General features: G+C 47.8%; 1 protein-coding gene across 1 annotated transcript; it reads left to right on the top strand.

Annotated features, from left to right (window-relative positions):
• The first annotated feature begins 198 nt into the window (after positions 1-198).
• NIPA1 (NIPA magnesium transporter 1) lies at positions 199-27,482 on the top strand. Its single transcript, XM_066355786.1, has 5 exons — positions 199-2,394; positions 13,880-13,927; positions 15,581-15,671; positions 17,938-18,098; positions 19,692-27,482. The coding sequence occupies exons 1-5, from the start codon at positions 2,232-2,234 to the stop codon at positions 20,201-20,203; spliced, it is 975 nt and encodes a 324-aa protein (XP_066211883.1). The 5' UTR covers positions 199-2,231; the 3' UTR covers positions 20,204-27,482.

Raw genomic sequence — 27,482 nt, 5'->3', positions numbered from 1 at the left:
ACTCAGCCAATGGAGAAAAGAATCCCGGTTTAGCCCCGCCTCTAGATCCTTCACTTCAATCCCGCTAATTTTCCTCCTTGGAGCGCATCCCCTTCCGGCCGTGGCCAATCGCAGGAATCGAGAGGCGGGACTTCCGCCGCACGCACGTACTACGATGCCGGACTTGACCTCGCCTTCCGGAAAAGCCAGCTTTGGAGGCGGGACTCCCCGCGGTGTCTAGGGTGCTCCATGGCGACGCAGCCGGGAAGAACTCGGCACCCGACACAGTGCGTGAAGCAGGTTCGGGTGTTCAAGAGCTTCCTTCTGTCTGTCCCAGTGAATGCAACCAAAATGCTGGACAGAATACTTGGAGCATCTGGTAGCAAGGTAATTGGAGAAGGAAATCAGAATTTTAAATACGACTGAACTTGTGGCTGTGAAACATCTTGAGAAATGCATAACAGAAGTTATGTTCTCTGATTCTAATGGAATTAAATTACAAACCAGCCTGGCCTGTGGTGGCGCCGTGGATAAACCTTCAGCCTGGAATGCCAAGGTTGCCGGTTCGAAACCCTGGGCTTCCCTGGTCAAGGCACATACCGCAAGCAAGCAATGAACAACTAGCCTGAAACAACTATGAGTTGTTAACTTCCCATTCCATGCTCCCCTTTCTCTCCTGTCTCTGTAAAATCAATAAAGTATTTTTTTTTAAATTACAAACCAATAAAAAAAAAAGACAACCTCCAAACACTGAAAATGTAAAGCATAGGAAAAAATAAACTTCCAGATGGGTCAAAGAAGAAATGAATGGGGAATTATGTTGAATTGAACAACAATTTAAATATAACATCAACATTTGTGGGATGCAGTTACTGCAGTGGTTAAAGTGAAGTTCACATTAACTCCTTATCTTAGAACAATCGAAAATCAAACTAACCCTCCATGTTAAGAAATTGGAACTAGCCCGACCAGGCGGTGGTGCAGTGGATAGAGCGTCGGACTGGGATACAGAGGACCCAGGTTAGAGACCCGGAGATCACCAGCTTGAGCGCGGGCTCATCTGGTTTGAGCAAAAAACCTCACCAGTCTGGTCCCAAGGTCGCTGGCTCAAGCAAGGGGTTACTCGGTCTGCTGTAGCCCCACGGTCAAGGCACATATGAGAAAGCAATCAATGAACAACTATGGTGTCGCAACGAAAAACTGGTAATTGATGCTTCTCATCTCTCTCCGTTCCTGTCTGTCCCTATTTATCCCTCTCTCTGACTCTCTCTCTCTCTGTCCCTGTAAAAAATAAAATAAATAAATAAATTTAAAAATAAATAAATAAATTAGGAAACTAGCCAAGATATGGGAGCAACCTAAGTGTGCATCGATAAACGGTTGGATAAAGAAGAAATGGTTAAGAAAGGAAGACGAGGTGGTACATATATACAACAGAATATTTGGCGAGAAAGAAGAATGGAATTTTGCCACTTTTGACAACATGGTTGGACCTAGAGGAAATTACACTAAGCGAAATAAGGCAGGCCGAGAAAGACAAATACCCTTTGGTCCGCTTATATTCGGAATCTAAAAAAAAAAAAAAAATGCAATGAACAACCAAGCAGGAATAAACTCGGATGCAGAGAACGTTTTGATGGCTGCCAGATGTGAAGGGGTTGGGAGACAGGTGAAAAACGGGAAGAGATTAAGATGTGCCATTTGCCCGTTATGAAGACAGTCCCGGGCATGGAAAGTACAGCTTCCGGAATGAGCAGAGGGGAGGCGGTGCAGGGACCGTGATTGGTGCTCATCCAACCCCAAATAAGTGCATGGGACATACGGAATTTTTTTATCTGACGTGGAAATTTAGCTACATGCTCTGAATATATGTGTTGTTGTTTTTGTTTTATCTTTCCATTGATTTGAGAGAGAAGCTCAACTCCCTGTTTCACTTAGTTGTGCACTCACTGCGTTGTTTCTCCTATGCACCCTGAGCAGCATCGAACCCATGACCTCTACGCGCCAGGAGGGACGCTCTACCCATCGAGGCACCCCGGCCTGGCCTGCCCTGTGCATGTTGACTTGCCAAATCTGGTAACCCCGTTTCCCCACAGACCCACCTACAGCCTCACCCGCTTCTTCGCCACCCCGGAACGCACAAACAAACGCACACTCCCTGCCCTCCTCTCCCCTCTCACTCGGGCAGCCCCGGCCCCGCCCCCCGGCCCGGCGGTGCGCATGCGCGGGCGCGGAGGGCGGGCGCGGGCGGCATGGGGACTTCAGCGGCGGCAGCGGCGGCGGCCGGGGAGGGGGCGCGCAGCCCGAGCCCCGCGGCCGTGTCGCTCGGCCTGGGCGTGGCCGTCGTGTCGAGCCTGGTGAACGGGTCCACGTTCGTGCTGCAGAAGAAGGGCATCGTGCGCGCCAAGCGGCGAGGTAGGGCGGGCCGCGGGCTGCGGGCTGCGCGCCGGGTCGGCGGCGGGGGTGGCGGGGCGGCCGCGCGCCCGAGCGAACCGGGGACGGGGACGCAGCCCTGTGCGCCGGGGGCGTCTCCTTCCGGGCGGCTCCCGAAGACGCCGGCAGTCATCCGGCGCCGGGGCGATGGTAGCGATTTCGCCGCCACCCAGTGTCCGGAGAGGCCTTGTCCGGAGGATGGGGCTCCTCCAGCCCGCTTCTGCCTCCATCCCCGCTTGTCCCTGTCGCCGCGCCCGCCCGCCGCCAGGGAGACCTCCTGGGTGACTGTTCCCGGAGTGGTCGCAGCCTGGCTTCGCGCAGCCTGCGGCGGCCGCGCCAGAACCCGCGTGAGAGCTGCGCGCTCGGCCGCGCCAGCGGGGGGTGGGGGGCTGTGCCCTCCTGGGGTCCTGAGCCTGGATCCTTACTGGGTCCTTCTTGGGTTTGGACGTGAACCCTCACACTGACTGCCAGGGGACATCAGCGAAGGAAACACAAGGCACATTAGTAACAGCAAAACTGGGCCAACTGAGCGTCGCGCGGGGGACACCAGCAAACCCAGACCTCGGTGCTGGGCAAGGTGACAGTGTAGCGCGGTTCTTCTTTGCCCGCGTTCCTCGGTGCTCAGAGAGGCTGGGGACACTTGACTGAAGGCGACGTGTAGCGCGGTTTGAAAGCGAAGATAGCCCTGGCCGGATGGCTTGGTGCGTTAAAACGTCTTCTGGAAGCGCAGAGGTTGCCAGTTCAATGCCAGGTTAGGGCGTATACAGGACCAGATCGATGTTCCTTTCTCTCTCTCCCTCTCCGTTCCTCTCTTGCTAAAATCAATAAATAAAACTTTGTAAAAAAAAAAAAAGTGTTTATTTAAAAAAAAAGAAAAAAATAAAGTAATAAAGTGAAGATGAACGTGGCAGCCGGAAGGACTGAAGAAAGTCTGGTTGTTGGTTAGCTTAGTTCTCACCGCAGTGTAAGAGCTCCCTGGGCCGGATCCTACCGCCAGGACAGGAGCTGGAGAATAAAATTCATTTAATAGTTCACATTCCAGAACACAGGTGAACCCTTTCTCCGAGCACCCTCTCAGGAGGGAGGTAAAGGGGCCCTTTGCTCTGGAGTGGAAAGACAAAGTCGTGGGTGTTTGTTTAAAGAATTCAGCGTCACAGTGAAAACCTGGCAGTATGTACAGAAAGTCTAAATAAAACCAAATAGGGCCCTGGCTGGTTGGCTCAGTGGTAGAGCGTCGGCCTGGCGTGCAGGAGTCCCGGGTTCGATTCCCGGCCAGGGCACACAGGAGAAGCGCCCATTTGCTTCTCCACCCCTCCCCCTCTCCTTCCTCTCTGTCTCTCTCTTCCCCTCCTGCAGCCGAGGCTCCATTGGAGCAAAGATGGCCCGGGCGCTGGGGATGGCTCCTTGGCCTCTGCCCCAGGTGCTAGAGTGGCTCTGGTCGCAACAGAGCGACGCCCCCTGGTGGGCAGAGCATCGCCCCCCTGGTGGGCGTGCCGGTGGATCCCGGTCGGGCGCATGCGGGAGTCTGTCTGACTGTCTCTCCCTGTTTCCAGCTTCAGAAAAATACAAAAACAAACAAACAAAAAAACCAAATAGGATTTCCCCAGGTGACAAACAGGCAGGTAGCTCATTCCTCAGGGAGCGCCTGTAGGTCTAACAGCCGTCAGAGGTGGGGGAAATGTTTGCGGGGGATTGAAAACTAAAGGCCACAGGTGGTCCCTGACAAGATGGGTGGAAAGCACTCTTCACCTCTGTGGCCTCCCTCCCTCCAGACCCACAACCCCAGTCTAACCATGAGGAAAACTTCACACAAAGTAAACTGAGGAACAGCCCGCGCAGTGTCTGGCCAGTCCTGGTGAGGCTGCCAAGACTGGGGGACTCGCAGGCCCAAGGACACGTGAGCTAAGACGCTACATAAAATCTCAGGAAACCCAGTTGCAGGCTGAAGTGAAGGAAAAGCAAACTGCGGTGGAGTCAGATGAAGTGTGTTATTTCCAGCTCAGCTTCTGTGTTCAAGGGTATTCGTGAATGAGGGGGAAAAAACCAGGACCTGGCCAGGTAGCTCAGTTCGTTGGAACATCATTCCGATAGGCCAAGGTTGTGGGTTCCATCCCCAGTCAGGGCACATACAAGAAACAACCAATGAATACATGAATAAGTAGAACAAATTGATGTTTTTCTCTCTCTAAAACCTGATAAAAAAGAAAACCCACGACTGATGGTGTTATATATACCTATATACTGTACCTTTACATTTCAAAAAGTGAAAGTGTGACATTCTCTAATTGCATACTTGCCCGGTGGCCACACACCACTTCTGATTCACCTAGCTCACTGGGTGGCTCATGGTGGTGAAAGACAGACTAGCAGTCTTGTTTTGATGACTTGGTTTTTGGTTTTGGTTTTTGGGTTTTTTACAGGGACAGAGAGAGAGTCAGAGAGAGGGATAGATAGGGACAGACAGACCAGAACAGAGAGAGATGAGAAGCATCAATCATTAGTTTTTTGTTGCAACACCTTAGTTGTTCATTGATTGCTTTCTCATATGTGCCTTGACCGCAGGCCTTCAGCGGACCGAGTGACCCCTTGCTCGAGCCAGCAACCTTGGGTCCAAGCTGGTGAGCTTTGCTCAAACCAGATGAGCCCGCGCTCAAGCTGGCAACCTCGGGATCTTGAACCTGGGTCCTCCGCATCCCAGTTCAACACTCTATCCACTGCGCCACTGCCTGGTGAAGCCTGTTTTTTTTTTTTTGTTTGTTTGTTTTTAATTATTTTTATTTATTTATTCACTTTAGAGAAGAGAGAGCAAGAGAGAAGGGGGTAGGAGCAGGAAGCCTCAACTCCCACACATGCCTTGACCGGACAAGCCCAGGGTTTTGAACCAGCGACCTCAGTGTTCCAGGTTGATGCTTGATCCACTGTGCCACCACAGGTCAGGCAGATGACTTGGTTTTGACTTGTTCCACAGATCTTCATGAAGCTCTTACCATGTGCCAGGCACTGTTGTAGCCACAATTGAGGCTATTTAGAATCTGCTCCTTCTAGAACCTTTTGTCACCTTCCGTTAGCAAGCTGCGAGCTGACTGTGGTGAAATGCTTGCCCAGGAGGAGATAAGAGGAAAGAGGAGGTAGCTAAGAACTGGGGAGTCCTGACAATGTCTTTCACGGTTAAAAACCTCTAGGTATGACTGGAGTGTCAACTCTAGAAGAATTGCCACATGGCGGTATTTCTTTGGAGTCTCAACTTCAGGAGAGGCGCGCTCTGGTCACAAACCTTCTGTTGGGGGTCTGGGGCCATGCCTTTTGCTGTTAGGAGCTTTCACTTACTCTTGAAAGGACCTTCCCCGTGAATGGAGTAGGAGATCTGGTGACATGGGCTCAGATGGACTGCTTGACCGCTGGGGAGCCTTAGAGAGACTCTGCAGATGGGAAGAGGGCTGGTGGCACTTGAGGCCGCCGGTCATTTATAACATGTCTGGTGTTAGAGCCCCAGTGAAGCAGTGCTTGCATGAGAAAAACAAAGGAACTAGTGAGTGTGAAGGCATTGGTGGAAAGCCACCTGCCACTGGAGAATTTCTGCGCCTGGAGTGTGGATTAGGGTGGCCAGGGAGGAATTAGTGTGGGGGTGGTGTCATGCCCGGGGACAGTCTCGGGAAAGCTGGGTCTTTGTTTTTATTTGTTTGTTTGTTTTGTTTTGTTTTTTAATTGACAGGCAGGGAGGCTGTGAGACAGACTCCTGCATAAGTCCCAACTGGGATCCACGTGGCAAGCCTCCGACTGGGCTATACTCTGCCCATCTGGGGCTGCTGCTCTGTTGCTCAACAATCAAGCTATTTTAGTGCCTGAGGTGAGGCCATGGAGCCATCCGCAGCACTCGGGGCCAACTCGCTCAAACCATTTGAACCATGGCTGCGGGAGAGGAAGAGCGGGAGAAAGAGAGGGGACAGGGTAGGGTGGAGAAGCAAATGGTCTCTTTTCCTGTGTGCCCTGACCAGGAATCAAACCTGGGATTTCCACATGCTGGGTGGATGCTCTACTGCTGAGCCAACCATCCAGGGCCAAAGCCAGCTCCTTGAATTTACAGTAGGCTTTGGAGAATTGAATAGAATTCTCTGTGTCAGATACCCTAGACCAGGATGAACTCTCTATTCTTTTGAAACTCCCTTTCATCAAAATCGGAAGAGACCATCTCAGGATATTAGGCTGCTATTGTTAAAAAAAAGGAAAAAAACCCCAGAAAATAACAAGGTGAAGCTGTAGAGAAACTGGCATTCTTGTGCACTGTTGGTGGGACTGCAAAATGGTGCAGCTGCTATGAAAAAACAGTATGGAGGTTCCTACCATATGATCCAGCAATGCCACTTCTGGGTATATACCTAAAGGAACAGCAAACAGGGCCTTGAACAGATGCTTGTTCACCCATATTCGTAGAAGCAATATTGTGCTCGCTTCGGCAGCACATATACAGAGAAGCAGTATTATTCACAATAGACAAAAGGTAGAAACAACCAAATAGCTATCGACGGACGAACGGCTGAACAGATTGTGGCATATGCATTCATAGGAATATTATTTAGCCTTAAGAAAGGAATAGAATTCTGACCTCCTGCTCCAACCTGGGTGAACCCTGAGGAAATTATGCTGAGTGAAATGAGCCGGTCCTAAAAGGACAGATTCTGTTAGGATTCCACTCGGATGAAATATCTGGGATGGGCACATTCACAGAGACAGAGGGCAGAATGCTGGTTGCCAGGGGTTGCAGGGAGGGAAGTGGGGAGGTAGTGTTTAATGGGGACAGAGTTTCTGTTTGGGAAGAAGAGAAAAATTCTGGAAATGAATGGCGGTGATGGTCATCCAACAGTGTAAACGTACTTGGTTAAAACTAAATTTCATATTATGTATATCTTACCATAATAAAAAAAAAAAATCCTTTTTGGATTCTGTAGTCTCCTCCCTGAGGGGAGTAAGGTAGGGTTGTAGTCACATGAAGATACTAAGAAGGTGAGTGAGTTGATTCATAAGAGGAGAAAGTAGGGAGACATCCAAGCATCACACCTACAAGCTCCCTTCCTTCCTTAGCTGAGGGCTGTGCTCCCTGGCTGTGGGTTGTGCCATGCTTTCTCTTTACATCTCTTGCCACCTCCAGGGACACAGCCAGGTGCATGTGACCCCACACCTAGAGGCCAGATGGACATGCATTGTCTTTACCCCTCTACAGCCCTATGGGTCTGTGGTTATAATTCCACTGCTTCTGTGAACCCTCCAGACCTGAGAGAGAGACGGGGTCAGTGGCCTTTCCCCATGTGTTTCTCTGGCACCCGTTCTCAATCACCTCTTGTCTCTGACACCTACGGGAAGATGGCCTGTCCACTTGTCTGTGTTCCCCATGGGTCTCAGTTCTTGCAGGGCATGTGGGAGGCATGTGGTAGACACTCAGTAATACCACCTAACTGGCTATGAGGAACCACAGAGTGACAAGGGTAAAATTGAATATTACATTTTATGAAAAGATTTCAGAGCTTGCTTCCAGTTACTGGAGCCAAGTAACTTACTGTAGACTCTCCTAAGTAACAGAGTCCAGCGTTCTTGCCAGATCTGCAACTCTGTAGCCCTGTCGGATCTCTGTCTAGCCCCAAGAATAGATTTTCAATAAGGGAATTGGTGAGAATAGTGAGAAAAGCCTGGACCTGGTTCACTTGATACTGTTTCCATAAGAGAGGATAAAAGAGGCTGCTACTTAAAAAAGACCCATAGTGTCCCAGACTCCTTGATCTGTCATGGTTTCCATGGGTTGACAGGACTGAAACGGGCAACTCTCCTTGGGGTCAGGTTATCAGAAGGCAGGTACACTCTCAAGGAGTCCTCTGCGTTTTATTTATCTGGGAATGTCTTTATTTTGCCTTTATATTTGAAAATAGTTTTTCTGGATATAAGATTCTTGGTTGACTGTTTTCTCCTTTCAGCACTTTGAATATATCATCCCAATGCCTTCTTGCCACCAATGTTTTGCTGAAAAGTCAGCTGTGAATTTTATTGGGATTCCCTTGCATGTTTTCAGACATTTTTTCTTCTTGCTTTTTAAAAGATTTTTTTTTTCATGAATTTTTGAGGAGTTTATTTATTTATTTATTTAAGCATTTTAATTTTATTTATTTTGTGACTGAGACAGAGAGAGTCAGAGAGAGGGACAGACAGGAAGGGAGAAAGATGAGAAGCATTGATTCTTCATTGCGGCACCTTAGTTCATTGATTGCTTTCTCATATGTGCCTTGACTGGGGGGCTACAGCAGACTGAGTGAGCCAGCAACCTTGGGTTCAAGCTGGTGAGCCTTGTTCAAACCAGATGAGTCTACACTCAAGCTGGCGACCTCGGGGTCTCGAACCTGGGTCCTCCGCATCCCAGTCTGACGCTCTATCCATCTGCGCCACCACCCGGTCAGGCTTAAAAGATTTTTTTTTTCTTTGAGTATTTTTACAAATAAGTGACTTGGGTGTGGAACTCTTTGTGTTTGTCCTCTTGGAGTTTGTTGACCTTTATGGATGTATAGATTTTCATCATATTTAGTAAGTTTCAGCCTCCCCCCCCCCCTTTGAATGTTTTCTCTCTTTTCTTTCCTGGTAATAATACTGTGACTGCTCATGTGTTTAATGGTGTCCTACATTTCTCTGAGACTCTGTTCATTTTTCTTTATACCTTTGTCTCTCTCTTTAAAATATGTAATCTTTATGAATCCATCTTCAAGTTCACCACTTCTTCTGCCAGGAAATTCTAATCTGCAATTGACTTTTTTCTTTTTTTTCTTTTTTTTTTTTGTCATTTCAGTGATTGTGCTTTTCAACACCGGAATTTCCATTTGGCTTTTTCTTTTAGTCATTTCTGTCTGTTGATATTCTCTATTTGGTCATTTTTTGTTATACCTTCCTTTACTTGTTTAAGGATGGCCTCCTTTAGTTATTTGAACATAGTTTTTTGTTGTTGTTGTTGTTGTTTTTGACAAAGGCAGAGAGAGAATCAAAGAGAGGGACAGATAGGGACAGACAGGAAGGGAGAGAGACGAGAAGCATCAATTCTTGGTTGCAGCTCCTTAGTTCTTTATTGATTGCTTTCTTGTATGTGCCCCGACTGGGGGGTGGGGGGGACTACAGCAGAGCAAATGACCCCTTGCTCAAGCCAGTGACCTTGGGCTCAAGCCAGCAGCCTTTAGGCTTAAACCAGCGACCATGGGGCCATGTCTCTGATCCTACGCTCAAGCCAGCAACCCTGTGCTCAAGCTGGTGAGCCTGCGCTTAAGCCAGCGACCTCGGGGCTTTGAACCTGGGTCCTCTGGGTCCCAGTCCAACGCTCTATCCATTGCACCACTGCCTGGTCAGGCTGAACATAGTTTTAATGACTGGGTTGAAACTTTTTGTTAAATATGATATCTAGGTCCTCTCACGGGCAGTTTTTGTTTTGCCTGCATTTTTCCTGTTTGGTCTACATAATCTGTGTCACATGTTGGCTGTCTCCCTGCTCCACTTCCTTACCAACACTTGTTTTCAGTTTTGAAAGCTGCCTACGTAATGGATGTGATGTGATAATTTGTCGTGGTTTTGAGTTGCATTTCCCTAATGCTTGGTGACGCTAAGCACCTCCCCGAGTGCTGTTGGCCTTTTTTTTTAAATGTCTTCTTTGGAGAAATGTCTATTCAAGCCTTTTGCCCTTTTTTAAATGTATTTATTTATTCAGTTAATTTGTTAGTTCGTCTCCTAATTATTTTAGGAGACGAACTAACAGTTACTCCCTAGACAGTTACTACATAGTAGCAACTCTGGATACCTACCTATCTCCCGGTCTTTGTTGTTTTCTTGTTTATTTGCTTGTTTATTTAGTTAGTGACTAGACCTCTGTGGGAGTGTAAGAAGTGGGTCTTAGCTCCTGTGCTCACAGTTCCTACTGAGATTTTTTTTTTTTTTTACAGAGACAGAGAGAGAGAGAGGGATAGATAGGGACAGACAGACAGGAATGGAGAGAGATGAGAAACATTAATCATTAGTTTTTCATTGCCACGCCTTAGTTGTTCATTGATTGCTTTCTCATATGTGCCTTGACCATGGGGCTATAGCAGACCGAGTAACCCCTTGCTTGAGCCAGCGACCTTGGGTTCAAGCTGGTGAGCTTTGCTCAAACCAGATGAGCCCACGCTCAAACTGGCAACCTCAAGGTCTCGAACCTGGGTCCTCCACATCCCAGTCTGACGTTCTATCCACTGCGCCACTGCCTGGTCAGGCTCTTATTGAGATTTAGTATATTTTCTTGAATAAATGTTTCTGGGTGTGCTGTACGCTCTTAAGACAACTTCCAGGGGTTTTCAAAGTGTGCTTGAATACTTGATTTGCCCGTGATGGTGGTTTTGCCAGGGAGCTGGTCCACGGGGCTCCTCACACCAGAGTTCTGGAAGTGGACTGCGAGACCCTTTGTTTTCTTAACTACCCAGCGTGCATGTTTTAGGCACCGGGCCTGTCTCTTATGTAGACATGGTGTGATCAGCAGATTCAGGGGGTTCACATGGATTCTGTACTCACAGATGATGACTGGTCCACAGGGTGTACTGGGGGCATTCTGAGGCTCAGCTATACTCTGTGACTCATCGGACAGCATGGGTCACATTTGCATCAGCCTCGTCAGAAGGACAGGAGCCACAGCCAGTGTCCCTCCCCCCCCCCCCTCCTGCTGCAGGCTGTCTGCAAAGGCAGAGCCACAGCGGGTGGTGTCACAGCTGCCCTGCCTGCCTGCCTCACGGGCCTCGTGTACCCTGTAAAGTCACGGAGGCAGACTCCTGGCCCTCCCAGAGGTATCGCCCCTGGTCGGGGGCGCCCCAGGATGGGTAACCTCTACCAGGTGTCTGCAGGCCTCTCCAGTCAGGAGCCGTTGCCCCCCAGAGGACATTTTTAGCTGAGCGCCGTCCCCTGGCCACATGGTTGTCAGCTTCCGAGAGCCAGAAAGCAAACCATGAGTCACCTGCTCGTGCAGAAGGAGAGCTTTGTTGGCCTCTCCTCCACAACAAGCCACATTCAGATTTGGCCAGCGGCTTCGATTCGGTTCCTCTCCCGCGAGACACCGGGTGTTGTGTTTGGTCACCCGTCTCCTTCGTTCCCTGGTGTCGGCCACAGTCCTCAGCCTTTCCCTGCCTTTCCCGACCTTGCCGTTCTGGACAGACACCGGCTGGCTAATCCGTGGACAGTTGCAGTTTCCTCCTTCTTAGGTATAAGCGATGCACTTGGGGACACCCCCAGGGGGTACGCTGGTCCTTCTTTCTCCGGGCACCCCTAAGGTGCCGCAGGGCGCTGGTGCGTCCTGGTGCTGATGCCGTCGGCCTTGACTGCTGGGTGAAGGGGGTGCCTGTCAGGGCCTGTCAGACACTATACACTTACTTCTCTCTTTGTGATAAAAAGACCGCTGGAGGTGATTCACGGAGACCATGGGACTGTCCTGTTCTTCTCCAGCCAGCTTTATCTATTTTTTTAATTTTTATTGATTGATTGATTTTAGAGAGACGGAGAGATAAACGTTGATTTTTTTTTGTCCTTCTCGTATACGCATTCATTGGTTGCTTCTCGTACATGCCCTGACTGGGGGTCACACCAGCGACCTCAGCATGCCAGGATGACACTTCATCCACTGAGCCACCCAGCCAGGACAACATCCAACCGTCTTACCATCCAGTGAGGATTCTTGCCACAGTTGCTTTGTTGTCATGTTGCCCAACGGTGATGTTCTAACTCAGCCATTCCTTCTACCCTGTTATTACGTATTGGCCTCGTTTTTTTGAAAGATTTTTTTTTTTTTTAAAGTACTTACTGTGATACCTGTAGCTCTCTTCCTCCGTGAAGGGGGCTGACGTCCTGTGTTAATTATACCAAATCACTGAGAATTAAAAATATCCAATTAGAATGAAGTCCTTTACCATGATGTGAAGGGAACCTCCCAGACAAGGAGCGTTTTGACGTATCTGAAGAAAGACTAATGGGTGTCTCAGAGGCTGGGAAGCCCTCTTGCTGAAGGCAGCTGTCACACAGGCAGGAAGAGGGACAGATGTGACAGACCCGAGAGAACACAAGGGATTGTGTAAATGTCACACCGAGGGACAGTAAGGGTCTGCTGCCCGGTGGTTGACAAAGGAGCCCTATCAGAAAGGTTCTCAATGAAGAAAATTGAGGCCCTGGCCGGTTGGCTCAGTGGTAGAGCATCAGCCTGGCATGCAGGAGTCCCGGGTTGGATTCCCGGCCAGGGCACACAGGAGAAGCGCCCATCTGCTTCTCCACCCCTCTCCCTCTCCTTCTTCTTTCTCTCTTCCCCTCCCGCAGCCAAGGTTCCACTGGAGCAGGGTTGGCCCGGGCGCTGAGGATGGCTCCTTGGCCTCTGCCCCAGGCGCTAGAGTGGCTCTGGATGCAACAGAGCAAAGCTCCAGATGGGCAGAGCATCGCCCCCTGGTGGGCGTGCCGGGTGGATCCCGGTCGGGCGCATGCGGGAGTCTGTCTGACTGCCTCCCCATTTCCAACTTCAGAAAAATACAAAAAAAAAAGAAAGTAAGAAAATTGAGTAAGCTGTTGAAGTAGAAGTCATTGAACCCAATGCTAGTAAAAAGAATTTATATACATATGTAGATATATATATGTATATAATTATGCATAACTATAAGATTATAGTGAGTGCATGAGTAAATTGGACTTTGAGGAACAAATCTCATTTGAAATGAACATAAAACTTTATTCCAGCCCTAACCGGGTAGCTCAGTGGGGTAGAGCATTGTCCAGATACACCAAGGTTGCAGGTTCGATCCCTGTTCAGGGCACATACAAGAGTCAACCAGTGGCCTGACCTGTGGTGGCGCAGTGTATAAAGCATTGACCTGGAACTCTGAAGTTGCTGGTTTGAAAACCCGGGCCTGCCTGGTCAAGGCACATAGGGGAGCTGATGCTTCCTGACCCTTCCCCCTTCTCTCTCTCTCTCTGTCTCTCTCTTTCTCTCCCTCCCCAAAAAATGAATGAATAATCTAAAAAAAAAAAAAATCAACCAGTGAATACATAAATAAGTGGAACACATTGAATTTTTTATTCCTCTCTCCCCCTTTCTCTCTCTCTAAAATTAATCAATAAAAACAATTTTAATTGAAAAAATAACTTCATTCCAAAGAGTATTAGCGTCTTGGGGTGGTGAGTGACAGCCCCGCACTCCGAGTTGTAAAGGCCGGTTTGTGGTTTGGGTCAGCCTGACTTTGTAGCAGAAGGCCTCTGTGCTACTGTCCGTGGTTTGTCCAGCTGCTATTTCTAGGCAAACGTCAAGGTTGTGTGTAAGGTGAACCAGCAGGATATGACATCTGTTACTCTTCCCGTCTTCAGTTTCCACGTTGTCCCTCGAGGTGAAGGACTCAGCCTAGAAACCCCTTGCTTCTGGCTTCGGTGACATCTCTGTCTCTCCCTTTCACAGGTACCTCCTACTTAACAGACATCGTGTGGTGGGCGGGCACGATAGCAAGTAAGTATCCTGCGTCGCAAAGAGCTTGGTCACCTCTCCGAAGCTCCATGGCCCCTCTGGCAGGACAGGAGGGGGCGGGGTAAAGCAGGCTCCCTCCTGGGGGATGAGGACTCAGGGGTCAGGAAGCCCCTGTGGCCCGCAGTGAGCCCTCAGTTCAGTCTAGGTCACCCTGTCCTGTGCCCAAGGCAGTGAAAACAGCCACTGCTTACTCCTCTGTAGTCGGGCTGTGGACGTTTGTGAAACGTCACGTCTTCACTGAATGGACCGTGTTTTTCGCTCCATAAGAACCTGACCATAAGACACACACCGAGGGTTTTAAGGAGGAAAATAAGAAAAAAATATTCTGAACCAAATGGTATGTTAAAATATTTAATAAACTATACCACAATATTTCAACAATGTAAACTCAACAGCAGTATTAACAACCATTAGCACTGTTATTAACAAATTAGAAGACTGATCAGGCGGTGGCACAGTGGATAGAGCATCAGACTGGGACGCAGAGGACCCAAGTTCGAGACCCCGAGGTCGCCAGCTTGAGCGCAGGCTCATCTGGTCTGAGCAAGGCTCACCAGCTTGAGCCCAATGTCACACTGGCTCGAGCAAGGGGATACTCGGTCTGCTGTAGCCCCCCTCCCCCTCAAGGCACATATGAGAAAACAATCAATGAACAACTAAGGTGCCACAATGAAGAATTGATGCTTCTTATCTCTCTCCCTTCCTGTCTATATGTCCCTATCTGTCCCTCTGTCTGACTCTGTTACAAAAACAAAACAAAACAAAGAACAAATGAGAAGAGACTTTGATGTTCAAATACTCTTCTAGTTGTCCAGGAACCCGCAGCAGCTAAAAAAAAAATGAGCATTCGCTCCATAAGACGCACGGGCATTTCCCCCTCTACTTTGGGGTGGGGGGGCATCTTATGGAGTGAAAAATATGGTAGTTGGTTTTACGAAGATCAACTCTCTTCCCTCAGCTTTAAGGACCAGATCACATGCTATCAATACAGACGAGGCCAGGCACAGAGGTCACGTGCTATAATATTAAGAAATAACATTAGCGTTTTGAACTTTCAGTTATAGAAAGAAAAATCATGTTGGAAACATCAGCGATATCATGGGGTTCCTTCGTCTCACGTTGCCTTGTAGGCCAGAAACGATCTAGGAGACGTCACTTTCACAGAAGACCTGTGGTTTAAGTTCTGGTTCCCTGGTCGTTTCCCCCCACACACACCCCCGCCCCCATGCAGTTCTGTGCAGGCAGTAGTGTCCCCTGCATGTCAGTGTGGCCCCCGCGGCCGACACCGGAGTCGGTCCCAGCCAGGTAAGGGGTACGGGAAGTTCTGCGTGATTCCTTTCGAAACAAGGCCGTGTGAAGGGGAACAGGGAAGTGGGCTCTTACACACACACTGTCCATCACTGCCTTTAGATGGGCGGTTTCCAGGCTCCCTGACCGGTGGGGACAGGGACGCTGTCGGGCCCGCTCTCTCGAGCAGTCGGGACCCTGACACACACAGGTGACGCCCCACGAGGGGTGTCTCCCTTGTCACGGCGAAGAAGTGGCTGTGGAGAGCAGAGTCACCAGACTCCACTCTGACCTTTGCCGGGAGAGAGCTCTGCAGTTGCAAGTGATCCCCTGTGATTCTCTTGACAGTGGCTGTTGGCCAGATTGGAAACTTCTTGGCTTATACGGCGGTCCCCACGGTCCTGGTGACTCCCCTGGGTGCCCTCGGAGTGCCGTTTGGGTGAGAAGGGGGGTTCTATGTTTTGATTTTTAATATATGTTTAGGTACATAGATATTTTGAACTTTTCATTTTCAATGTTTCCATTTAAATAATAAAAGTAAATCCTAACTGAAGACAGGTCTTCAGCATTCTACTCTATATGGTTTAATTGTAGTTCCTCAAATTTGGTTGTGTGGATTCGTAAGCCTTGTCTTAGAAATCTGCCGTAGGGTGTTTTAGATCCCAGCTTATTTGTGGCATCCAGGAATGTCCTGCTGTCACTCTCTGGGTTTGCCCTGGAAGACCTTTCTAGAGACCAGAGTTTTCCTGGCACTTTGGCAAGTGTCTCTGAGACCTCATGAAGGAAAGCTAGTCAGTTGGTGGTTTTTTGGGGCATCAACCATCCCCAGCTGATCACTGAGCAGCACCCCGCCCCCTGGGAACTTTGGAGGTTGGGATGAATCACACATGGGTACCAGTGGGGGTGGGGGCAATGTGACTCACAAGAGTCAAGAGCAAATGGATCCCCCCAGGAAGAGGACTCTGGGTTGCTTTCACTTTATTAGGGTTTCTCAGCCTTGACACCGTGGGTGCAGCCACTATGTAAACAGCATGCAGCTTTCTCAAGAAGCTAAAACTAGAACTTTCCCACAATCCACCAGGAAGGGAAAAGAGCTACCTGCATCACCTGTGTTCATAGCAGAATTATTTACAGTAGCCAAGATATGGAAACAATCTTAAGTGTCCATCAACAGATGAATGGATAAAAAAAGAGGTGGTACACAGTCTCACACACACGTACACACGTACACACACACGGGAATTTATTCAGTTATGAGAAGAAAGGAAGTTCTGTGGTTTTGCAAAGAGATTTATGAACCCTAAGAACATTACGCTAAGTGAAGTAATTCGGACAGAGGAAGACAAATACTGTGTGACTCAAACTCAGAGAAACAGAATAGAGTGGGGGGTTACCGGGGGCTGGGGGGTGCATGGGAGATGTTGGTCAAAGGCTGCAGACTTCCAGTTAAGAATTAGTTCTGGGGACCTAATGTGTAGCATGGTGATTATAGTTTTTTTTAAAAAAAACTGTATTAGATGCTGAGAGAGTAGCTCTTAAATATTCTCATCACAAAAAAAAAAAGAAATGGTAATTATGACATGTGACAGGGTGTTTGCTAACACTATGGTGGCAGTTATTATGTAATACATGTCTATCAAATCAATACAATGTTTACTTTAAACTTAGACAGTGTTGTATGTCAAGTATCTCTCAAAGCTGGGGGGTAAAAATAAAGTGAAAAGTCAACTGACAGGATGTTATAAAAAGTTTCAAATTTTGTATCTGATCCATGGACTTGCATTTCAACTCTATAACAACTTCTATAACACATCAATCAAAGGGCACATAACCCAATTGAAAAACAGGCTCAAGATCCAATGTACATTTCTCCAAAGAAGATACACAGGTGGCCCATTAAACATATGAAATAACTGCACACCCTTAGACACTGGGGAAGTGCAAGTCAAAAGCACAATAAGCTATCTCTTCCCACCCACTAGGATGGCTGTATTCAAAAAAAAAACATTAACGTGTTGGCGAGGACTCCGAATAAACAGAAACCCTCACGCGGGGCTGGTGGGGATGCCGGCTGATGCAGCTCCTTGGGGAAACAGCCCAGCTGTAAGTCTCTCAAACGGTTAAACACAAGGCTGGGCAAACCCGCCACTGGATAAATACCCAAGAGAAATGAAAACACAAAGACTCGTACACAAATGCCCACAGTAACGTATTCATTACAGGGGAAAAAAAAACCACACAACAACCTGGAAACAACCCAAATGTCCATCAACTGATGAAGGATAGATAATAGATGATGCATATATATAATGGAATATGATTAGAAAACGAGTTCATTCTTCATGTATATTACAACATAGATGAACCTTGGAAACATTGTTCTAAGTGAAATAAGCTACTCCCGGAGGACTATATATTATTATTGTATGATTGGGTGTATATGCAATGTCCTGAATAAGAAAATACATACCGAGAGAAAGGAGATTTGTGGTTGTCTAGGGATGGGGGCAGGAGGGAGAGAGGGGAGGGGTGCTAAGGAGTTCTAAACTTGACCGTGTTGACAGAGGCACGATACATTTCTAATCTTTCTACTCTTAAAAACTAACATGTAAAATACGGCTCTAAGGAAAAGGTGGCTTTTCTCAAGTAGCTAGCCGCAATAAGTAGCAATGGGTCAACTGCTATTTCTCTTTTGTCCACTCCAGGTCCATCCTAGCCTCTTACCTTCTGAAGGAGAAACTCAACATCTTGGGCAAGCTGGGGTGTCTGCTCAGCTGTGCCGGTTCCGTCGTGCTGATCATCCACTCCCCGAAATCCGAGAGTGTGACCACACAGGCCGAGCTGGAGGAGAAGCTGACCAACCCAGGTGACCCCTTTCTAGCTGCCCCATAAGCGCCTGTCGCTGTCCTGTGTGTGAGCCTCCCTGAGGCACTGTGATGCCCTCCCCCCAGGCCCTCTGCTGGCCTAGTGCAGGGTTCCCCTGCCTCCCAGCGCCTGTCCTTCTGGGGCCATTCTGAACCACGTGCTGGAGACCATGTGCGTCCCAGCGCCCCTGGCCTCCCACTCCTGTGACCCTGTCTCAGAGACTTGACCCAGTTTAATTTACCTTCACCGTTCCCCACAGGGGTCTCTCTCTTTTTTCCTTTGTATTTTTGACATATAATAATTTATAAATTTTTTGACAAATGCAATAAAAAAAACAACAACAAAAAAGCACAACCCTGCATAATTATACTGGTTTTAAAAAGTACTTCCAGTAGACCATCTATCCTGACCAACACTTTGAGACAGGTGCCGGCACAGAACTGCAGCCACATGTGTCCCTGTCCAGATGTGTCCAGGCCACGAAGCATCTTCCACTCCTCTGGAGCTGGCGATCAGCACTGGTTGCCATAGAAACACAATGGCTGTAAGATTTGCAGAAAAGGAGATCGTGGTGAAGTTATCCAAGACTGTGTACCTCCTTGTAATTTTCTTTATGCCTAAACACTTAGCATTGCGAGACTCACTTCCTCCTGCGAAAACCAAAATAGTCCCAATACGGTGAGAAATAAGAGTATGGAGACATGACAAAAAAGTTCAGAAAGGCCTGACCAGGCGGTAGCGCAGTGGATAGAGCATTGGACTGGGATGCGGAAGACCCAGGTTCGAGACTCCAGGGCCGCCAGCTTGAGCGCAGGCTCATCTGGTTTGAGCAAAGCTCACCAGCTTGGACCCAAGGTCGCTGGCTCGAGCAAGGGGTTACTCAGTCTGCTGAAGGCCCGTGGTCAAGGCACATATGAGAAAGCAATCAATGAACAACTAAGGTGTTGCAACAAAAAACTAATGATTGATGCTTCTCTTCTCTCTTCGTTCCTGTCTGTCCCTATCTATCCCTCTCTCTGACTCTCTCTCTCTGTCTCTGTGTAAAAAAAAAAGTTCAGAAAGTTCAATCCAAATGTCTCTAAGGACTTACTTTATATAACTTTAACAGTGTATTCAGAGGCTTTTGGTTTTTGGTGAGTGTGGACGATACTGCTACAGTCAGGTCCTGACTTGTACAGAAAAACACATCTAAAGTTAGATGATCCTAGGCCCTGGCTGGATGGTTCAGCGGGAGAGCATCAGCCCAGCATGAGGAAGTCCTGGGTGCGACTCCCAGTCAGGGCACACAGGAGAAGCACTCACCTGCTTCTCCATCCCTCCTTCTCCTTTTCTCTGTCTTCCTCTCCTGCAGCCATGGCTCAAATGGTTCGAGCAGATTGGCCCTGGGTACTGACGATGTCTCCATGGCCTCGCCTCTAGTGCTAAAAATAGCTCGGTTGCCGAGCAATGGAGCAGCAGTCCTAGATGGGTGGAGCATTCCATGGAAGCGGGCTTGCCGGGTAGATCCCAGTTGGGGCTCATGCAGGAGTCTCTCTCTGCCTCCCCGCCTCTCCCTTAATTAAAATAAATAAGCCCGACGATCCGTGTTTTGCAGTGTTTGTGGGCTACTTGTGCATCGTGCTCCTCATGCTGCTGCTGCTCATCTTCTGGATCGCGCCGGCGCACGGGCCCACCAACATCATGGTCTACATCAGCATCTGCTCCTTGCTGGGCAGCTTCACTGTGCCTTCCACCAAGGGCATCGGGCTGGCGGCCCAGGACATCTTCCACAACAACCCGTCCAGCCAGCGGGCCCTGTGCCTGTGCCTGGTGCTCCTGGCCGTGCTGGGCTGCAGCATCATCGTCCAGTTCAGGTACATCAACAAGGCGCTCGAGTGCTTCGACTCGTCCGTCTTCGGGGCCATCTACTACGTGGTCTTCACCACGCTGGTCCTGCTGGCCTCGGCCATCCTCTTCCGGGAGTGGAGCAACGTGGGCCTGGTGGACTTCCTGGGCATGGCCTGCGGCTTCACCACCGTCTCCGTCGGCATCGTCCTCATCCAGGTGTTCAAGGAGTTCAATTTCAACCTGGGGGAGATGAACAAATCTAACGTGAAAACAGATTAGGACGTGGCCCAAGGTGGTGGGGGGTGGGCTGGGGGGCGTGAGGAAACAGGAAATGGGCGTGGTTTCTGGTTGGTCCTAGTTTGACATGAAGTGCCAGTTACCTCAGTCACTGGTACCAGAGTTGCTTGTATATCTGCGTGTGGTCTGGTGGACAGTGGGGGGGTGCTGCCCGGGCACCAGGCGAGGGCCTAGCCCTCTGTGGTCTGACGTTGTGCTCCATGGTCACCTGGCTGTCATCTCTCTGATGAGAGGAATCACATGTTCATTGCCATTAATAACCCGGAAGCTTTCATGAACACTCTTTCCTTTAAAAACATGTTAACATGATTTAAGTAGGAGAATAAAGACAGGCTCTTTCCGGTTAGTCTTTGCAGGGAAGCAGAGGTATTCTCCTGTAGACAGTTCCTTTAGGAATGGGAGAGATGGTTTTGCGATATGACACTGTACAGCAGGGGTCAGGAACCTATGGCTCGTGAGCCAGATGTGGCTCTTTTGATGGCTGCATCTGGCTCGCAGACAAATCTTTAATAAAAAATAATAATAACGTTCAAAATATAAAACATTCTCATGTATTACAATCCATTCATTTCCTACCACTCATGTTCATGGTTGCGGATGGCTGGAGCCAATCACAGCTGTCCTCCGGGACAACACCAAATTTTTATTGGATAATGCGTAATGTACAGGGGTCGTTGTATGAGTCTCATGGAATTACATTTTAAAATATGTGGCGTTCATGGCTCTCTCAGCCGAAAAGGTTCCCGACCCCTGCTGTACAGTAATGTATCTGTGGTTGTATTTTGGGGGGTTTTTTGTTTGTTTTTTTTTTTGCATTGAGCCTGTATTACCTCATCCAGATAAGAGGTCTCTAAACATTGACTTGTTTTTAATCCGCAAATGGGCTGACTCCACCCCCCCCCACCCTGCCACACCCACTCCAGGACACGTTAATTGTCAGTGGAAAGAGAGGAGTGAGGAGGCAGACCGACACAGTGCTCCCTTTCCAGGAAGACTTTCAATAGCTTAAGTCAATTTCAGTGCCTTTCTCACTTGAACTGTTCACTTAATTTCACTTACTGTGTGTATGTCCTCTTAGCTTAGAATTAATGCAACCTCCTTGATTATTTCAACATTCCAAACGTAGACATGGGAAGCGGTTATAAATAAAACAGTAACACTCATTTGTGGGATGAGAGTCGAGAATAAAGACACATTGGGGGGAGGGGGGAAGAAACAAAAAACAGACCCTATTAGCATGTCGTTATTGTCCAGCTAAAGACAGTGGACTCTAAGTTGCATAAGGTTATTTTATTTGCATTTAATCTATGCCACTGGGACCCGGTATCAAATATGCCCGCCGTTTCTCCTCCAATGAACGTGGTGGCCACTCAGAAGAAATAAATAATTGAACTTGAGAACAAGGGCCATGAGAGGAGAGGGTGACTTATTTCCGACAGGCAACGTATCTGGTTCCCCATAATACAGGAACAAGTTAAAGGGCCCAGTCACGCTGAGGCTAGCAGGACTGCAATGCTCAGAGCGAGTTTTAAGAGAACTTGGAGCAGAAATGAAAACAACCCATTCAGCCAGCTCCCTGTTGTTTGAGACAGCCAGCCAAGCACCTGGCCACTGCCCACTCCACCTCTCCTTAGACTTCTAAAGTGCAGAGTAGCCGTGATTTACGCCAGTATTTTGGATCAAAGAGATCCCTCGTCTGGTTCAGAGTCACCTTCCATGAGTGTGAAGTGGGAACAGAGCCCAGACTGATATATTTCATTGAGAGATCATGTCCTTCACATACAGTGTTTTATCTAAACAGGGAATCGTGCCAAGTGGGGAGGTGGGGCTGGGTGATGTAGATTCAGTGAAGTAGCCCATGGAATCTCTAATCATACCCATTATTTAAAGTTATTCACTAAAGGAAGTAAATAGGCTTTTCCAGCCAAGAAAAAAAAAAAAGAACATTTCTAAAGACCCAAGGAATAGCTCCCTAACATGTTGAAGAGAAAAGCTTAAGTTAACATGTGACGGTTTAACAGAGGGAAGAACACGTGATGACGGTCATGGGGTGAGCAAGGCTGGTCCGGGACTCTTCTGAACTCACAGCAGCAACAAAATTATTTAAACATTTTCTAAAAATACTATCTTTACCGATAGTTGATACACGCTCAAAAAAGTTCCTCACTCTTTTTTATCAGCTCTCGAAGGTTTGTTTTCTGCTCACCAGTACTTTTAAGAACGTAGGCCTTAATTTATGGAAACAAACTTCCTGAAAATACAGGGTAGTAGTGTCCATGTACTACTTTTAGGCAAAAAAAAAATATTGTAGTTTCCCAGGTAAGGATCCTTGTTTGAGATATTGGAAGGATGCCGATGGCGCCTCACATATACTGAGAAAGTTGTGGGCCGCGTGGAAATTATCGTGCCTGTTTTGTTACAACTTACCTGCACAGCTTCCTCGACCTGGATCTGTTGGCGTTCCTTAGTATACGTTTATACCACGAGTACTCAGGAGACGTTTTCCGCAAAATCGGCCCTATGGTTTTTTCAGAGTAAAAAAAAAAAAAAAATCTCAAAAGTATTAATAACTTACCTTCTCTTGAACTAGTCCCAGAGCAGATGTGTCTCCTAGGTTGCCCTCTGGTCAGCAGGTTATTTTGGTGGGATGTTCGGCTTTTCTTCTCGTGGAGCCAAGTTCACACCGCCCATTTGTATTTCATGTGTGTGACTCGAGCCTCAAAGTAGCAGGCGTGAACAGTGGTCTCACAGCTCGGTTGTCAAGCTTGACAGAGAGCCTATAACTTCTGATGTAACAGTATTTATCTTACACACTTACGTGTTCATAATTCCTTTGGAATCGCAAAGGAAAACAAAGTCTCAAAGTGAGAGTTTTCAAGGAGGGCCCAGAGTGCTGGTGGGTCTGTGTGAAGATTTCCGTTCTTGTACTTTGGGTTTCACCTCTGATAAAACCAAGAAAAATACCGTATCCTTGTTTCCAAGCCTCCTCTAAACTCACAGGGCACAGATTTACTCTGGGTCGATACTTCAATAGGCATTTCTCTCCTCTCCTACTTGGAAAAATGCCTTATGGTCTCATCAGAATCTTTGCATTGAAAAAAGACTGCTCACTGACCAAGTGTAGAGCCTAGGAAGGATTCTAACCCACATGCAGCACCAAGACCACCCTGGGCATCATTCTGGAGGAGGAGAGCAGTGAGCTCCTTGCCACCCACGGGGCAGGGAAGATCACTGCTCAGATATCACTGTGGTCTCTTCATGTTAGAATACTGCGTGAACTAGCCCTGGCCGGTTGGCTCAGCGGTAGAGCGTCGGCCTGGCGTGCGGGGGACCCGGGTTCAATTCCCAGCCAGGGCACATAGGAGAAGCGCCCATTTGCTTCTCCACCCCCCCCCCCCCTCCTTCCTCTCTGTCTCTCTCTTCCCCTCCTGCAGCCAAGGCTCCATTGGAGCAAAGATGGCCCGGGCGCTGGGGATGGCTCCTTGGCCTCTGCCCCAGGCACTAGAGTGGCTCTGGTCTCAGCAGAGCGAGGCCCCGGAGGGGCAGAGCATCGCCCCCTGGTGGGCAGAGCGTAGCCCCTGGTGGGCGTGCCGGGTGGATCCCGGTCGGGCGCATGCGGGAGTCTGTCTGACTGTCTCTCCCCGTTTCCAGCTTCAGAAAAATACAAAAAAAACAAAAAAAAACAAAACAATACTGCGTGAACTAGGGTTCGCTGCTCTTGGTTTCAGCAATAAGAAATATTTCAAATTCCTACTTTCCAAGCCAGCCCGTTACACTCTATTTTGTTTGCGGAAGTCCGTTCCAGGAGCCCTAGGTTGTTGTCTTTGTCCTTTCTCGTTGGGTTTTGTGTCGGATAGCAAGGAGGGGTACTGAAGGAGGCGGTCACGGCTCCTTCTCCTTCTGGATGGTTCAGCTCCTTTCAAATACTACGCTAGTGTCTAGAACAGGCGTGGCTAACAGTTTTTGCCTCCAGGCCAGATTAGAAAGAAAACTTTTTTCAAGGGCCGACGAAATATTAAAATTAAAAAATATTAAATACAAAAACAATTCGTTTAAGTAAACAAAATTTTATGTAATTTGTTTATGAATAAATGTAAGTAATTTAGTACAACAAATTAACAAAAAATCTAATGTGACGTGTTGAGGTGCTTTGCATCGCCTATTATTTTTTTAATACCTGGCTCTATACCTGCAGTAGCTAATCTTTTTTCTTTTTTTTTTCTTTTCTTTGTAATTTTTTTTTCTTTTACAGAGACAGAAAGAGAGATAGACAGGGACAGACAGACAGGAACGAAGAGAGATGAGAAGCATCAATCATTAGTTTTTCGTTGTACATTGCAACACCTTAGTTGTTCATTGATTGTTTTCTCATATGTGCCTTGACCACGGGCCTTCAGCAGACCAAGTGACCCCTTGCTTGAGCCAGTGACCTTGGGCTCAAGCTGGTGAGCTTTTGCTCAAACCAGATGAGCCCGCACTCAAGCTGGCGACCTTGGGGTCTCGAACCTGGGTCTTCTGCATCCCAGTCCGACGCTTTACCCACTGGGCTACCGCTTGGTCAGGCTCTTTTTCTTTTTTCTTTTTTTTTTTTAACAGAGACAGAAAGAGAGTCAGAAGGAAGGATAGATAGAGACAGACAGGAACAGAGAGAGATGAGAAGCATCAATCATCAGTTTCTCGTTGAGACAGCTTAGTTGTTCATTGATTGCTTTCTCATATGTGCCTTGACCGCGGGCCTTCAGCAGACCAAGTAACCCCTTGCTTGAGTCAGTGACCTTGGCTCTGAGCTGGTGAGCTTTACTCAAACCAGATGAGCCTGCGCTCAAGTTGGCGACCTCGGGGTCTTGAACCTGGGTCTTCCACATCCCAGTTCGACGCTCTATCCACTGCGCCACCGCCTGGTCAGGCCTGTAGTAGCTATTCTTAACACAGCCTCCAAATGTAAATCAATCTTGATCTTGTACTTTTATTTAGATTCATTAAAGAAAAAAAGTTTTTCTTACAAATATAAGTTGAGCTGAAGATTACTGAAGATATCGTAGTTTATGTATAACGATTTAAAAGTACTACTTATTTCATTTCCACAGTGCATCACACGGAGAATATTAAAAAACTTAATCGCGGGCCACATAAACTCATTACAATCCAGCCGGCCCGCAGGCCAGATTGAGCCTGCAGGCCGGACGTTGGCCATGCCTGGTCTAGAGGCTGGTTCCAGGTAGCGGTCAAGCCCTTACGGAGCAGTGTCTTCCAGGTACAGGTGACCACGTCAGTCCATGGGCTGCCTGAGTCTTGTTGGGAGAGATCCCTCTTTTCCAAGCTGTTCAGCTCATCCCGATGAGCCCAGCTGTGAGCATCAGTAGACCCATGCCCTCGGCTCTTTTCTGAGGCCTCCTTGATCCCGACGTGGGCGTCCTCTGGCCGAGCAGGAACCTGCAAAGGGAAACACGCTTGCTTCCGTGTAGCTCTGCTCACAACGGTCTGGTGGGCTCCCGTGGTCTGAGGGAGTCGTCCTCCTTCTGTTGGACACCAGGGACGCAGCTCAACCACGAAGCTGGATCAGGTGGAAATCTTGGTGTTCTGCCTTCTCAGGGACCAAAAATGTAACATTAACTCCTTAGCATTGACCTTGCTCCCAAGAACAAGTGTCCGTGTTCATTTTTCATATGTGTTACTCACATTCGTAGCCAGAGGTCTGCGACCTTGAGTTGGAAAGGGGAAGGGTCGTTGGGACACCACTCACACCGTAAGACAGTTTATCATATCAAATACCTCAATTTTCTGCATTCCTCACGTCTGCCTCCCATTCGTACTGGTGATGAACTTTCAGGGTCTGTCCTTCAGCTTTTAGGTGACTTTTCACATCTGGCCAGATTCTCATACCTCCATCGTGTACTTGAAAAGATTTGAGAATGATAGAAAGTGGAAGGAGGATTTGGCCCAATATCACACACTTGTTTATTTTCATACTATTTCACACATGCTAGTAAATGCAACAAAATAATTCTATTTTAAGAAAATGTAACTTTGTTACATCAAAAAAAAAAAAAGTCTTCTAGTAAAAAGAGGATACTTAGTAGAACAAGGATCACGTAAATAAACATCTATTTCAAATGTACCCAATGTGATAAGAAGCATAGTCTAGGGCCCAGAGAATGACCAGGGAGAAGGATTTACTTGTTCTTTTCTCTATTGTTTTTTTTTTTTTTCTTGAATTGTGCAACTCTAGGTGAGTCACTTGACCTTTCTGTGCCTCAGTTTCTCTACCTCTAAAGGGATGGGATGGTTCTCCAAATCGACTGCCTGAGGGGGCTTGCACGATAGCACGCGCTGGCAGCCTCAAGTGAGAGTGTCGTGCGCAGGGTGGCCCGGGAGTGACCCAGGGGAAACGCATCTGGGCCTCTTGTCTGCTCAGGACCATGCTGCAGAGACGCAGCTTTGAGCAATGAACAAGCAAACAAAGCACTGGGTGTAAAGCGCGCATAATTCCACGAAGCTTTATTTTTCCTTTTCATTTGTCTTAAGAGGAAGGATTTTTGTACCCTCTGTTGTGAAAGACTTAACTGAAACAGGGACTTTGAAAAGCTGCACTGACAGGTTACATTCCGATGGTGTGATGAGCTACCCTGATGTTCTGCGCAGGTTTCTGCTCTTGCTGGGAGAGTCCAGGGCATGTGAACCCACGGGTCTGGCTCTGTTGTGTTAAATTTGTCATGAATGATGCTGAGCTTCCTGCTTCCCGGTGGCTCAACCCTGACACGGAACCACCTGACACCAGGTGAATGTCAGGGGCTTCTGAGCCACTAGTGCCAAAGGGTCACATTGAAAAGTTGTTATTTCTCTTATTTATCAGAATAGAATAATTTGCCCCATGACATGTCAGTGTTTTCTGCACTTGGGGAAAATTTAAGGCTACTGTTTTTTAAGTACCATTCCTGAGTCTTTTTTTGCCTTTTTCAAGAATGATTTGTTTCTTGTAAAATGGAATAGAAACATGGCACAAAGAAAGACGAGATTAAAATTGTAAAAATGTTTATGGGTTGCATCACAGTTTTATTATTTTTTCATATAAATGTACCGGGGAGCTTCCAGTGATCACGCACACACATATGTCAATGGCTAAGACTTGCTTATATTTTGCTGTATAGAGGTAGTCGTAGCATGTACTTGCCTTATGTAAATAAAAAAGGCTATTTATTAAGTTTTCCAATATTTATTAATAATCTGTATGTGTTTTAAAATAAAATAACATTTCTAGCCG

The sequence above is a fragment of the Saccopteryx leptura genome, chromosome 13 (assembly GCF_036850995.1).
Source record: "Saccopteryx leptura isolate mSacLep1 chromosome 13, mSacLep1_pri_phased_curated, whole genome shotgun sequence".
NCBI classification, from domain to species: domain Eukaryota; kingdom Metazoa; phylum Chordata; class Mammalia; order Chiroptera; family Emballonuridae; genus Saccopteryx; species Saccopteryx leptura.
Note: the sequence above shows the minus strand (reverse complement) of the source record. Positions and strands in the feature narration are given on the sequence as shown.